Source organism: Lutjanus erythropterus, chromosome 4 (assembly GCF_056507025.1).
Source record: "Lutjanus erythropterus isolate fLutEry1 chromosome 4, fLutEry1.hap2, whole genome shotgun sequence".
NCBI lineage: Eukaryota > Metazoa > Chordata > Actinopteri > Lutjaniformes > Lutjanidae > Lutjanus > Lutjanus erythropterus.
Window position 1 is genome coordinate 8,035,689 of NC_139320.1, and position 15,450 is coordinate 8,051,138.

Consider the following 15,450-nt stretch of genomic DNA (forward strand, 5'->3'; position numbering starts at 1 on the left):
ATGCATTTGAGAATGTCATCTTGAAGTCTGGGAAACACTGATCGACATTTATCACCATTTTATCAACCAAACAACTAATCAATTAATCAAGAAAATAACTGACAATAAAAACAATTGTTAGTTGCAGCCCTACTTGACTTTGGACTTGAGTGTAAAACTTAAGACTTAGTTGTGACTTGCCAAACAAAAGTGTGATCCCACCTCTGTTTTTAGCCCAAACTGACCATAATACTGTATATCAGCAGGGGTCGTCCACGATGTACAAGTAACATAAATTGATACTCCTTTCAAAAAAGCGGGTCAGTTGGGTTTAGGTGGGTTTCCCCTCCATAATAGCTCTGGCCTTAGAATTTCTATACAGATAACAAATGTAATGTAATTTGTGTTTCAAAGTAGATATGACAGATTTGCTCAGATTATCTTGGGAGTGGTATAAGCAGGTTTCATCTGAATGCAAGTCAGGAATGCATAATTGAGGAAAATGGTACGTTTCTAAACAACGGAAGGCTTTCATTACTGGATCAGGAAGTCCAAAGCAGCCAGTGTGCCTGTGTGCTATACTTATCCCCCGGTGGCAGCCAGCGTCAACAGTAACAGAAGGGAAATAACAAGATGCTGTGACAGATCCCTGGTCGTAGAGCTGGCCAGCTAAAGGTACACTTACAGCGGGTGCCAGGAGGAGCGCTCGGAAAACACGCGCACGCGCAAGCAGCTGAAAACTGCCTGGAGACGCAGAAGAATGAGATGCTCATAAAACATGCATGGTGTAAACTCCAGCACCAGGTCCCAGCTGGGCACCAGTCAGGCTGCAGGGTTCAACGGGTGCTGCATTTTAAAGGCTGACGCTGACAACAACACACTTGTAACAGAGCTGCAAACAGACATAATAGGCAATTTATACCTTTGTTTAGTGTAGTTTTGTTCAGGTGTGACCATTTGGAGGTGTAGAATTATGATAAGTTTCTATTTGCAATGTAAAATTTCTCTTGTCAGACAGGAAAAGTCATTAAAACCAACTCAGTACATTCTTTAGATGGGTTTACAGCTCTTACAGTAATGGTACTCAAAACTTATTGTCTTTAAATCAAGAACTCATTTATAATTAATGATATAAAACCAAAGTCTGACAAGAAAATCTAATTGCAGTAAACTATTATTAAAGCCATATATTGCTCCAGTATTGTATATCACCAAATTACTGTTTAATATACTGTTCTCGTCCAGAGGTGGCAAAAGTTCACACATTCTTTACTCAAGTAGAAGTACAGACACTTGTTTGAAGAAAGACTCTGCTAAAAGTAGAAGTACTGATTCAACTTCTTTACTCAAGTGAAAGTAAAAAGTACAGGTTCTCAAATGTACTCAAAGTATAGAAGTAAAAAGTTGTCCTCTGAAGGATGTTTCTACCCACTGTTTCTGTTCAAAGTTAACTGAACCTCACCTGTTCTCTGCAGTCGAGTCTCCCTTACTGTGTTTTGTCTTGTCATGTTTTTATGTTGTTTTTGTCTTATTACATGTTTTACATCATTGTTGTCTAGTTGTGCCATGTTACATCTTTTATCTTGTTTATTTCTTGTTACATCTATTTGTAGTTTTCGTCTTGTCACATCCTTTACATAATTTTTGTTTTGTTACACATTGTTATGTTTTCGTATTGTTACGTCATTTTAGTCTTGTTATATTTTGTCACATCTTTTACATCATTTTTGTCTTGTTACATCTTGTTACAAGTTTTCATCTTGTTACGTCTAGAATGTTAATTTTGTCTTATGTCTTTTTATTTCATATCCATCTTGTTACATCTTATACATCATTTTGTCTTGTTATGTATTATTACATTGTTTTTTGTCTTCTTATGTCTACTGTGTCATTTTCTTCTTATGTATTATTCTGTCACTCTCATCTTGTTATATCTATTACATCATGTCTTCTTATGTTGGTTTCATACTATGTCATTTTAGTCTTGTTACATATTTTATGTTTATAATGTTATAATTTATAATGTTTGTCTTGTTATGTATTGTTTTGTTTTTCGTCTCGTTACATAATTTTTGCGTCTTGTTATGTCTACTGTGTCATTTTTGTCTTTTTACCTCATATTCACCGTTATATCTTATACGTTGTTTTCACCTTGTTACGTCTTTTAGGTCACTTTTGTTTTCGTGTCATATTCATCTTATTACACTTTGTATGTTGTTTTTGTCTTGTTACACTGTTCTCATCTTGTTACGTCTTCACACTGTTTTCTTCTTGTTGCATTTTTAAGTTTTTTTCATCTTGTTACGCCTTTTTATGTTATTTTTTTTACAAGTATTATAGTCCAGCAAGCCTTTTTGAAAGTGTAAGAATAGAACAGATATTTGTGTTAAATGTAGTGTTACGTGTGATGTAGGAGTAGTGGTAAAAAAAAAAGTTAATAAGTGAGGTAACAAAGTATTTGTACTTAGTTACTTCCCATCGCTGCCTTGGCTCCTGTACACTCCTCCACCCTTGCCAGGTTATAAAAAGGAGAAAAACTGTGTTTTACTGCTGTGCAAACATCCACCTGTAAAACACACTGCCCTGCTGCTCCACCTCACCACCCCTCTGCTGGGGTCTGCAACAATCTGGCCCATTCATTCACACAGGCTGAGCTGAAACTGGAACTTCAGGAGGAAAATGGTCTCTTTAGACCTTATTATTCATGTAACAAAAGGTCAGTGTGTTTGTGGAAGAGGAGAACCCTGACATGATGTTTAAGGTAGCACTGCTGAGTGAAAACAAGCTGAAAATACAGTGCAAATATTGAATGGAGAAATATGAGCGTGAGTGATCATACAGTACCTGAACATAGTCTGTAGTCCCCGGTGGAGGCACTTCCTCCCTGGGGCACCATGCTCTTCATCCTGAAGGCCTCTTCAGGGTGGTTGAAGCGGAAGAAGGCTGACTGGCCAAAACACAGCATACACCCTGGAAAACAGCACAGATATCATTTGTTTTGATTTCATTTCACAGAACCCACAGGAACACGAAGAACAAAGAATATTCAAGTTTTAGGAGTTAAGGCTGTGTCTGACAAAATCACATGACATATATATTTTTGTCCAAACACCTCATCATCAATATTTATCGATATTACAACAATGTTGTAGGTGATTATTTGCGCTTTCACAAAATATTAACGCAATGAGATTTGTTATGAATAATCATCAATAATGTGGGCATACAGGTTAAGTGTGTAAGGGCAAGTAATAGAACAACTTGGTGACTTTGCATCAGACCTGGGCAACATGTGGCCCAGGGGCAGGATGCAGCCAGCTGAAAGGTTTCATGTGGCCCGCAAGGTCATCATGGAAATACCAAAAATCTAAAATCTAGCCAAGACAGTCAAAAGTATTTTGCTTACCATTAAACTGTTATCAGACCTTTATTTTGAAAGGAGTCAGTGTTAGTGATAATAAATGGTATCTTTTATATGAAACTTTCTTCACTCAGTGCTGTACATCCATGCTGTTTATGTTGTTCTTCTACTTTGGCTGCTGCTATCGTTGCAACCTGTATGCAGCATGCATGGTACACTGTAAAACATCAAGTTTTGGACATTGCCAAGAAAATATTAACCCACAACTCATCACATGGAAATTCAGAAACAGTGTAATCAAGGATGATAAGCAGTAGAAGTGTCCTATGTAAAACACTTATTAGAGATTTGGACCTGATCTCATTTGCGTCTAGCTCACGGCAGTCTGATCAATTATTATTGGGAAATGTGCTTATTGCTGTCTTGCCGTACAGTTAGATTGATGCCACTCTCAAGTCTGTATGTTAAATATGAAGTTAAAGAAATTGACCCAGTTGACCAAATGAGCAACTGTCCAAGCTGTAGCTTTGTTCCAAACGTTTCCTTTTCACCTATAGTGTGGACTGCAGCTGCTTTACAGAGAACATACTGCTGCATGCATTCAACTGGGACACTGTGCCTCGTTTACTCATACATCCATCATAGTCTGTAGCGCAAAATTGAAAGTAAAAAGAAAAAGCCATTTGGAACGTGGCTAATGAACCGTCACCTGCACGCCCTTTTCCACTAAACGAGCTCTAGTTCTTGAACTGGTTCCATTCAAGATTCACGGAGCCTCGGTGCTATCTAGTGAGCCAGGCTGCAGTTGAGTGGAACCACTGTAATCAAGGATGTCATTAGCAGAGGGCATTGCATAATGAACAACGACCAGAATATGACCCCGCCCACTTTGGCTCCTCTGGAAAAGCTGCTATTTTTCTGGCTGCAGATCGGGACCAACTTTTCAGGTTCTTGGTGGAAATGCTCAGAATAGTTCAAAAGTAGGTGCATGAACCAGAACAGGGCCATTTCCATGTTGGTGGAAAAGGCTAAGCAGAGGATTGTGGGTCAAAATGGCATACTGCAAACTGCGACCAGACGCTGCAGGACATCCTGTTACTTTTGGGTGTCTGCATTTGACATACAATGTCTTGGGACATACTAAATCATTTTTTGACATATTAATTAGTATGGCATCTGGAATGCATGTGTCACTCATAACGGTGTCTACAGAGAGACAGAGACAAAGAGGACTGTCTTAACAGCCAAGAGAGAGTTGAGTGAGGTGAAGAAGAGGAATCAGACTTGTTCTGACAGCATCAGGGGTGAAAGCAGTGCAAAGTGCTCAAACAGGAACCAACAAGGCATACAGGCTGTGCTGACTCAGACAACACTGTGCTCACCACCGTCAACACCATCACACACACACACACTCACACACACACAAAAACAAAGCATGAGGGCACAGAGTCCCTGGTCACTATGTAAAAGTGATGATGGATCGTGGAACACTTGGAGCTAATGAACTGAGATGTGGAACACTGAAGCCAATACAGAGATCTTTAACAATCACAGCAGTTTTGGGCTTTGCACTAAACTGAGATATTCATAATTTAGACAAAAACACATTTGGATTTACATTTCAAAATCTCAAGATATATATATTTTTTTTCCTTTCTGGGAAGCAGGAAGCTGCGTCAGAAGTGTAAATGAAATCTTAATTAGTGAAATTTCCTAAACATCAAATAAGTCTGTCTCCTCTCGTTAAATGAAATGGTTTACACAGCTGAATTATCTGATGTGCCTCGCCCCCGCATCCTGTTTCTACAGGAAATACATCCAATTAAGGAGATAAGATGCTCTAAAAACACCGTTTGGGTAAGTATTTAGGCCCGCAGTAAACAAAGTGATGAATCTTGTGTCTAATGAAAATTCGTTAGATGTTGGTTAGCTGTGGTAAATGTTCCAGCCCACACGGCCTGTAGCTTGTGTTGGGTTTTCAGGTGCATGTTGATCTTCAGGACCTGCTATCATCTCTGCTCTGTCAGGCTGATGGTCACACATGCTCGCATTTGTTGTTGTTTCAGTCATTAGGAGGATGGTGATAATACGTTAGTTTTGTGTTTATAGCTTGTTTTCACTGCTCCAGAATGGGCAAAAAAAAATCAGGGTTGTCAGGTGGAGTTGTTCCAGTGCTGATACCGGTACGATTATGCTATGATCTGATATCACTTCATTTATAAGCCCTGAAACAAAGCCTTTGTTTTACCTGAACCAGGACATAATAATAATCATATTCATATCACATTCATACAGGATTAGCAGGATAAATTAAACCATTATCTTGGCCTGATATTAGCCAATCACTGATACACACGTAAGTTTTTATTTGTTAGCTATATAGGCAGCAGTGTATGTATTTAATGCTTTTTCTTAATTAATTAAATATACACTCACTGACCAGTCTATTAGGTACACCTTACTAGTACTGGGTTGGACCCCCTTTTGCCTAAACTGTTTTAATTTTTCTTGGCAAAGATTCATCAAGTTGCTAGAAACATTCCTCAGAGATTTTGGTCCATATTGACATGACAGCATCACACAGTTGCTGCAGATTTGTCGGCTGCACATCCATGATGCAAACCTCCCGTTCCACCACATCCCAAACGTGCTCTGTTGAATCGAGATCTGGTGACTGTGGAGGCCACTGGAGTACAGTGAACTCATCGTCATGTTCAAGAAACCAGTTTGAGATTCATTATTCTCAAGAATAAAGAGTACAAATAAGCTGCTAATATTGTTTTTTGGTGGAAGGTGTCTCTAATGTGAAGCAGCAGGCACAGAATATGACTTAAGTGCTGATCCTCACACCGATCAGGCCTGTATTCAGTGACATCACACAACTCAGACCCAACAAACACTCCGTCTCCATGGAACAATCAATCACATCCACTCACCATCCCGGTAGGACACGTCAAAGCACATAATGCACATAACTAATTCAGCTCCTTCATGAGCCACAAGCTCAATAACAGATAAGCAATCTCATGTTTATTGCTTTCTCAATATAGCTCCATTGTCCTGTTGCGATAATGAGGGAAAGGTCTTCCGCCCTGCGCAGAGATAACATCCCTGCCTGTCGTCAGCAGAGAACGCCGGGCCTATGGTAAAGACGGAACCTTCTCCGTTACACAAGAGGCTGTGGTGATGTACACATAGACAGATGCCCTTTTATTTTGGACAGACAGACACTGACAGCTTGGGAAAGAGACCATCTGATTATATCACAAGCAGTGGGCGAGAACTGAGCGACAACAATGGGAAATAGGTGTTCTGTTTCAGTACGTGGTGTTATAAGCAGCATAATGAGCCCGTAGACCAGTTTGTCAATGTTTTTTCTATTTATATGTGCTACTATTTTATCTGCTTCTCATATGCAGACCTCGAGCCTATCCCAGCTGACAGTGGGTGAGACGTGGGATACATCCAGGACAACTTGGCAGAATATCACAGGGGTAACACATTTAGATAGACAACCATTCACTCATCAGGTAAAGGCATAGTTCAGACTATTTAACGTGGGGTTGTATGAGGTGCTTATCAATAGTCAGTGTATTACCTGCAGTAGATGCTGGTCAACAGGCGCCCAGTTTGGAAACGCATTTAAGAGCACCAGCACATAAGTTAAGTAATGAACTGCTGTGGTCAGGGTCAGCAACAATAGTTATTTCAGCCTATTAAAAAAGGTCCACCTCAAAAAAAAATAAATATGAGTTTAGTGTGCACTATATTTAGAATATTTTCACTGCTTTACTTTGCCATGAGACAGTTTTTTCCAACAGGAAACCACCATTATATAAGCCAAATATCTCACTCTCCAAACCAACCAAACTCCATGGGAAAAATCAATAATTTTATCTCGCAGAGTGCAGGAGTTGCAGGACTGCCGCGGCCTCGATCTGCTAGTTTGTTTGTGTTGTTGTGTGACTTTTCAGTTGAATTTCATCATCTTGTTGCACCCTCATCTTCTGTGATGGTATAATGGTTCTCAGAGGCCTTGAAGAACTGCCGTATCTCATTTTGCATATTTACTCAAAGTCAGCTGAAGTTTGCGGTACATCTGGATGGAAACTTTCAGAAAACACTTATCAGGTGAATGGATGAACCATCTGTCTAACACAAGCTAACTTCAACCAATCAGATCAGCGCTTCCATGGACACTTCTCGCTGCAGTCACACCAGAAACCACACCCATAGCTGCCAGTAGTCCCTGATTGGCTGGACCAGTTTTTGGTGGTTACCAGGCTTCAAGGGTGATTGACTACACGAGAACTACAGGACTAAACAACACAGAAAAAATGAAGTTCTAAAGACTTCAGTTTCTTTGTACTGTTCTCAGCCTGGCCACCATACACTAGTCTGGCTCTGTATGGTTGGTACTGTACGTATCTGACCAATCAGAAACTGATCTTGGAGTCCTTTCAACAAAAACAGAGGCCTTGCTGCCCCTTTATTATGTTTTATAGACATGGATACTCGTCTTTATGCAAACAAATTTCCCACATCCTTGTATGTTCTGCACAGTTAGTTAAGACGTCATCAGCTTGTGAAGAAGTGCTGACTTCTACAGTGGTGGTGTGAAATACCAGTTAAACTGATACTTAATATTGGTACAATAAATGCCGCATGCCTGCATGAGCCGTCCAAATGCAGCACTTTGCTTATTTGCATTAGTATTTCTTTTTCACCATCAGTTTCTGAAATATGTGGAGTGAAGAGGCCAGTTTTTAACATTTCCATCAGCGTTTCCTTCAGTGGTTACGACACCATCCTCAACATAATTTTGGTTAGTATTTTCCGCAGCTGAAATTGTTTCTGTCGATATTTGGAAAGACGAGCGTGCCGTCAGTCTGGTCATGAAAGGGAAAAACAAAAAGACGCTGAATAGGAGATTTGAAAGCAGTCATCAGGATGTTAATACCGCAGTCTGCGGGGCCACGTCAGCCCAGCCACCGTGTCTTCATGCTCTCCACCTCGGCAGTCACCCGACTCCCTCACCTAGCTCCTGTTTCCTCTGGATTCCTCCCTCCGCCTCCCTGACTCATAGCACACACTCACACACACACACACACACACACACACACACACACACACACACACACACACACCACATCTGACTTGCACCGACATGATCTCCCCTGTGGAGATCAATCCAGTCACTTCCAACAAAAACTCTGTTAAAAGAACGTAGCTCCAAGCGGCGTCTATCTGACACAGTCATGACAAACTCATCTCTCACTCAGAGATCTGGAGGGGCCTGGTGACGGCTCTGTTGCACACTGTCATTTTTACTCAGCACTTCTGTCAAACAACGTGTGTGTTAGAGGAGTTGAGAAAACAATGATGACTAAGGGTAATAACTGCTGACACATATTGATCTTTGGTTAGTTAGTGAGCACGAATGCATCCTGAAGGTCTTGTGTCCAATAAACATCCTGCTTCAGACAGAAGAGGGCTTTAAGTCTGCAGACACCGATACCAATGAAGAGACGAGAATTCAGCATTTTCAACCTCATAAAATGAATACAGCATAAAAGTATATACTACTGATGCTTTTGAATAGATTGTTGAAGAGTTTCATCTGATAGAATGCATTAAAAGTGAAACAACTCAATATCTCAAGGCAACTTACTGCAATAGATTTTGAGTTTTGAGCGCAATTCAAACTCTTAAGTTTCAAAATAAACTAAGAAAAAGTTTACTTATTAACTTTAGTTGAGATAATTCATGTGCGTTCTTCAGAAAATCTTGAATCCTTGGGTTTGAGAAACTCAACAACTCAACCATAACCATTATTCACTTTCTGAATCTCCTCAGTCATTTTTGAAATACCATTTTTGGGGTTTCTAAAATTCAAAGATTCAAAGAGGAAAAGTGGATTATCTCAGCAAAACATTAATAGTTGGTAAAACTTTTATTTTACATCTTACTTAAAGCCATTGTATTCATCTGACTTGCAAGCTCAATTTGAAAAGATTTATTTCATTTGTGTGTTACCAACTGAAATGTTTTTTCAAGTTGGTCCAACAAATTTCTTTCTGCAGTGAGCCTTCTGCTCAGTGATAATCATAACAACTGCATAGACCAACCAAAATGGGTCACGTTTACATCAAAACTTTACTAAAACTTTTTAAAAAGTCTGTTCAGCAGTGAAAAGGTGAGTGAACTTTTTTGAGTACTGTTAGCTTCCATGAACTGTGTTCTTCTCACAGATGATACAGTACCACAGTGTATAATGATCCACACTTGCTGCTGTTCTTAAATGAGCATGTGTTTGTGTGTTTTGCTGACTCATTGTGTTCTGATCCCTGGTGGCCTCTGTCAGTGACCACACACACTCACACTCACACACACACACACACACACACACACACACACACACACACACACACACAAACACACACACAGGGCCCGCAGGCTGCAGAGGTGATGGGTTAGGCTCCCTCGGGGGCAGCAGAGGACTTGGCCAGTGAGTGAGTGTCAGCTGCCAGCAGCGGTTTGTGCTGAGAGGACGGTGCAGAGGAAGAGAAATGTCTTCCCTCATCCATCAGCCTGCAGCAGCCTCTGCACCACTGGGGCCTGCATGTCCACACAGTAACACCACACTGAACACTGCTGTCTGTGCCGAGTGTGATTCACGCGCAGATACCCAGTGTATGGAAGCAGAGCAATCAACAAATCTACCAGTCTGTGTGAGTGGAAGTGTTTCTTAACACATCATACATGTTACCGTTCAATATTTTTGTGTTCAGGATTCTTGGGCGGACCTGAAACATGGCTCGGTGACATGTCGGAGCCATGGTTCCCCAACGTACGTTCAGCGACTCTCTCAGACCAAATCAGCCCAGCAGTTCACTTCAGCTCACTTCAGATCCAACAACTCGACACAGAAGAAAAAAAAAAGTACCATCCTGTCACTGTCATCTGGCTCTGGTGGCTCCAACATGTCTGGACATGTCCAATAAAGCTGCTAGACAGAGTGTCCATGTTTTAGGTCATTTTCAGGTCACAGTAGTGTTTGACATTGGGAAAGTGGAGTGGACACACTCAGATTTTCAGAGCAGAGAAAACTGCTCATTTTTTTCATGATTTTGAGACTTATTTTTCTAGACTTACCGATTTTTTAAGCATTCACATATGGCTGGATGGTTAGTAAATGTGTTAATCATATCTCAGCATGGTTGCATGGGTACATACTTCTAAATAACTCACATATTCAAGAACAACAGGCAGTAAATACAGGGAAAATGGGAAATTGACCTTTACAAGAGTTTTTTCCAATTAAAAAAAGTAATTTATTGCTGAATCAACAAAGCAGAGCCAATGTCATTATCATCGATACACAAACTGCAGCTGAACACATGCTATTTTGCTAATCAATCCATCTGGTTCAAGCTTTCAGTGGAACGCTGCCATTCAAGTCCATTACTGGCAGTCTCTTGATGCCAATTAACACTCATCAATTCAGCCATTACAACACCACGCGGCTACTTATCATGATGGATCCTCCCGCAGCGAGGAGACACTTCAGGGAGTGTCAGACAATAGATCACGACGAAATAAGCGCAGATTTATGGTCCTGTGAGACGCTGAGCATTTATCCCGCTCCCTGGAAGGGTTCAGGATACGGAGATGCTCTAAACGGGCCATGTATCATATTCAGCGAGCAGGGTTAGGATCATAAATCATGCAGTTTTTCATTATGGAGCACCCACACAGTGTTGACACAGAGAAACTGCAGTGCTTCGTCTTGCAATTACAGGAATGAAAGGTGATTTAATGGACGCATTTGGTGTTAAGTCAATCAACTGGATATGACCGATGTAAGAAGAGACATCCGCCGTGACATTTCCAGCTCGGACGACATTTAAGATTGCCAAATAAACTCCTGCAGGAGGAGCAGGCAGGACAGCAGCTTCTCAATAGCTTATCTCGACCGTCCGTGTATGGAAACAGCGTCTGTTTCTGGTCACCAGTCTCCACCCAGACAATGGGGGTTTTCCCACCTTATCACCAGCACTGAACAGATCTGCTGCAGACATGCCATTCTCATATTGAACAGAGCGCTGGGCGGGGGCGGTTAATGACACCAGAGAGATGCCGAACCCTAACCACGCAGAGAAATTAACCACACCTCAAACCACTAAGTCCTTTATTTAGACTGGAAGGGCTTTAAGTGAAAGATGTTCGGGATGAGTCTGTTTTTCTGGCATGTCTGAATGCTTTTCAACACATTTATGACTTTATCTTCCTGACAACTACATAACTGTCTGTCCAGACATCATCTAGTTAGCAGTGAGTTATGGTGATGACGTACAATACTGCACAAGCAAAGCGCCGACGTGCATTCTTTCCCTTTACCATATCAAGCACACATCTCCCTAGGTGGCCTGTGCGAACTCTGATTGTAACTCAAGAGGTCTCGTCTTCAAAGGTCACGTTCCCTCCAGTGATCAGTCATCACAGGAGCCAATCACCTGGGGTGATGGAGGTTGAGCTCTCTGGTGATCAGCTTTCCCCACAGCAGGGATGGTGGTCCTTTTGACATTTTGAAATTAAGTTTCTAAACTCACGGCTACAGTAGCTGCGAGTCTTTGTTTCAATGAGGGGACGCGAACAAGCTGCTTCGGGGTAAATGAAGGACAAATGTTGAAACAAGCGCTCTGGATTTGATTAAGATTCAATACCACTGAACGGGTTTCTGCAGATTAAGATCTGCATATTTCAGCTGTTTCTGTTCAACCTTATAATGCTGAAACTGACATTTTTTGTTTCTGCAGATACACAGATTTTCTGAAAGCATTGTTGTCTTTCTCTTTCCTGTTAGTATGATGAAAAATGAAGACATGCATGTTTTCTGTCTGGCTACACCTTCAGTTAATGCGGCATTCAATGATTTTTGGCAGAGGAATAAGCTGAAACACTGACACTGTCATAAAGTTTATAATGTGGCTAACGTGACAGCAATCAATTACTTATTGACACATTCAGCAGACAAGAGAAACATAAGCATTAACATTAATGGCAACCCGATGAAGATAAGTCCAATATATATTCTCCTTTTAGCTCTGTTTTGGTCTCCACCGAATCCTGCTCTTTAGCTGCTAAATTCTCCACTACATTCATAAGCTAGCCTCTAACTTTTGCTTGGTTTAAATTAAGCATGTTAGTTAGATAAGTTCACATAAGTTACACAGTTATACTGCATATGTTAACTTACACAAGTTATATAATGTATGTTAGTTACAGGCCTTAAGGATAAGGCTTGCCCACTTTCCTGGGGCCAGTAAAAAGCCATGTCAGCCATGTGGCAAAAGGTAAAAAAAAAATTTAATTATTCTGTCAATCACTTCATCTTGAAAGTAATTTTTCTTGCAAAAATGATAGAAAATGTTTTCAGTCTCTCAAATATTGAGATTTCCTGCTTTCCTATATTTATTAACTTATTAAAGTAAATATCTTAGGATTTTAAACTGAGGAAATTAGATATTTAAAGACATAACCTTGGACTGGTAAAAATTGACGTTGAGCAACTGACTTTTTATGATAATGTTTGTTTTGGCAAGTTGCTCATGAAAGTTTAAATGGAAAAATAATTATTTCATAGCACAAGCTTTTTTAATGACAGGCCAAATGCTTTTTCTCTCAGCACTCGAGCAACAGCAACTTCCCCAAAATAAATTTTGTGTTATCATGTGTTAGTGTCTGTGTTCTGTTAAACATGTGTTCAAAAAAGATAAATCACATAATTAAATAGATTCACAAGGTGTGTATTAAATTAAAGACATTTATATCATGTCTTAGTCTCCAGTATTTATGTTCACTGGTGTTGCTGCCTCTGTTGACAGCTTCATGAAACCTCCCGTTCAGTTCTTACACAACAACACACATCTTGACTGCATTATTCTCCACATTCATCAAGCTGTTTTAAAGTCCCACTGAAATGAAACATTCAGTTTGGTTTTCCATGGCAGTATGTGTGCAACTATTTCTCAGTAAATGTGGAAGAAGCTACAAAATTTGTTTTACATCAAAGTCACATTACTTTTGCTGTTTTTAAAGCAGAAAATCTGTTTTCACTTTGATTGTTACGACATGGTTCACTAGGAGGCATAAATACAAATTCCTAGCAGCACACTCATGACAGATTTTTGAGTACTGATCGTCCAATTTATTCAAACATTTCTTTCCCTCTGTTATATCTGGTTACAAGTTGAAATCCATTCGTATGACAACTCCCATCCCATTATATACAGTAATGTGTTTAAAGGGGTACTCAAGCAATTTGGTAATATACTTTCATAAAGTCTGAAGAGTCAAAAGAGTATTATGATATAATATTGAAACAGCAGAGGTTGATATAACCTGCATAACTTCTATTTGCTAGCCTATGTGAAGCTCCAAAAACGCAGGATCCTACATTTCCCATGATGCAACTCAATAGCATTGATATGGTGCATTCCATTTGAACTGGAAAGTCAGAATTTCTGAGTTCCCAGTTGGATATTTCAACTGGAATGCCCTCTGAAATCAGATTTCAGAATAGGGAAGTTGGAAGAGCATCAACTCGGACCTCAAAATTCAAGATAGCTGCTTTGCACATCAACAGTGTGTGAAAGCTGTAGTTATATACTGTTGTTATTAGCACTTCTGTCTTTTGTGTCTCATTAAATCAGTTGCCCTCTACCTGTGGGCATGTTGCTATGGTATTTGTATGCGCAAAATAACATACAAGATCAAGCACAACAAGGGTCCTCCTGGAAGCGGCCATCTTGGTTTTCCAACTTGTACTGGAACACTGGAACTTGGAATTGACATCATTCCTAATTCTGACTTCCAAGGTAAATGGAAAGCAGCTTTGATTGCACCCTTTTAAACCCTTCACCTTCAGTTTGTAATGCAAAGATTCTTGTTTTTTTGGTGCCATTTAGATAGATCAATAAATAGAACCACAGGACAGATGAAAAATATGTATTATATATGTATTGATTTTGGGGTGAACTGTCCCTTTAAAATATTGAGGTCGCAAGCCCAAACCTTACTTATGACGCATGATGACATCATCAGACTTTGTAAAGCTCCCTCCAGAGCCACAGAAGACGTAACTGTACAATTTTAGTGGGACTTTAAATACCACTCCAGAGACTAACAAACAGCATGGCTCAACTTAATGTGTGTTAAATTCCTGTCTTTTATTGGTACACACACTTAATGAGCTTTGCAAGGAAACAATGGCTGTACTACACATATTTAAAGGTTCTCACTGTGTAAGAGAACAGCGATGCAAATTACTGTGGGACAGAATTCTTGTAATGTGATGTGAAGGTTGTGACTGTTTTAATGTATTTTTCATATTAAGAACATATTTTTAAAGATCGTGTAAAGGAAGAGGGGAGTTTTTCCCACTCAACACATTTTAAGTGTTAGAAAATAGTTGCTGAAAACTCTGAAAACTATACAGTACTAAATTTTGGCAATAGGCCATTGAACTGTTGTCATGACTTCTGTATTCAGGATTTTTTGGGCAGACTTGAAAGACGAAGTGTCGGAGCAATGGTCCCCTAACACTGTATAAGCATCATGAACTGACACACAAACGACACCGCCTCCTCCTCCTCCCCTCAACCTCCCTAATGGTCAGATACAAACGTACCTTTAGTGACTCTCTCAGCTCACTTCAGATCCAACAACCCAACACAGAAGAAAAAAAATACCATCCTGTTACCGTCCTCTGGCTCTGGTGGCTCAAACATGTCTGGACATGTCCAATAAAGCTGTTAGCGTGTCCATGTTTCAGGTCACAGTGTGTGTTTGACATAAAGACAGCAGAGTAGACATGCCCCCAATGTTTCAGGGTTTCAATTTTGACACCTAATTTTATATACTTGGCAATTTTTTTTAATCCCTCAAATTTGGCTGGGTGGTTAATAACGCATGTTTCTGTGGTGTGACAAACTGTTGCATTTCATGATCTTTAAAGAAGTTGCTTATGCCCCATGTTGCCGCAGGGATGGACTTTAAAACAGCACTACAGTACTGAATTGGATCCTACTCCAATTTAAAATAACACA

At 40.1% G+C, this 15,450-nt stretch overlaps 1 protein-coding gene across 25 annotated transcripts in view; it reads right to left on the reverse strand.

Annotated features, from left to right (window-relative positions):
- Nucleotides 1-15,450, reverse strand: part of phldb1b (pleckstrin homology-like domain, family B, member 1b) — a 178,455-nt gene that overhangs the window by 79,243 nt on the left and 83,762 nt on the right. For all 25 annotated transcript variants that reach the window (XM_084716847.1, XM_084716855.1, XM_084716861.1 and 22 more), the window contains one exon: nt 2,824-2,949. In XM_084716847.1, coding sequence (XP_084572973.1) covers nt 2,824-2,949 — 126 coding nt within the window. The remainder of the gene's footprint in view (nt 1-2,823; nt 2,950-15,450) is intronic.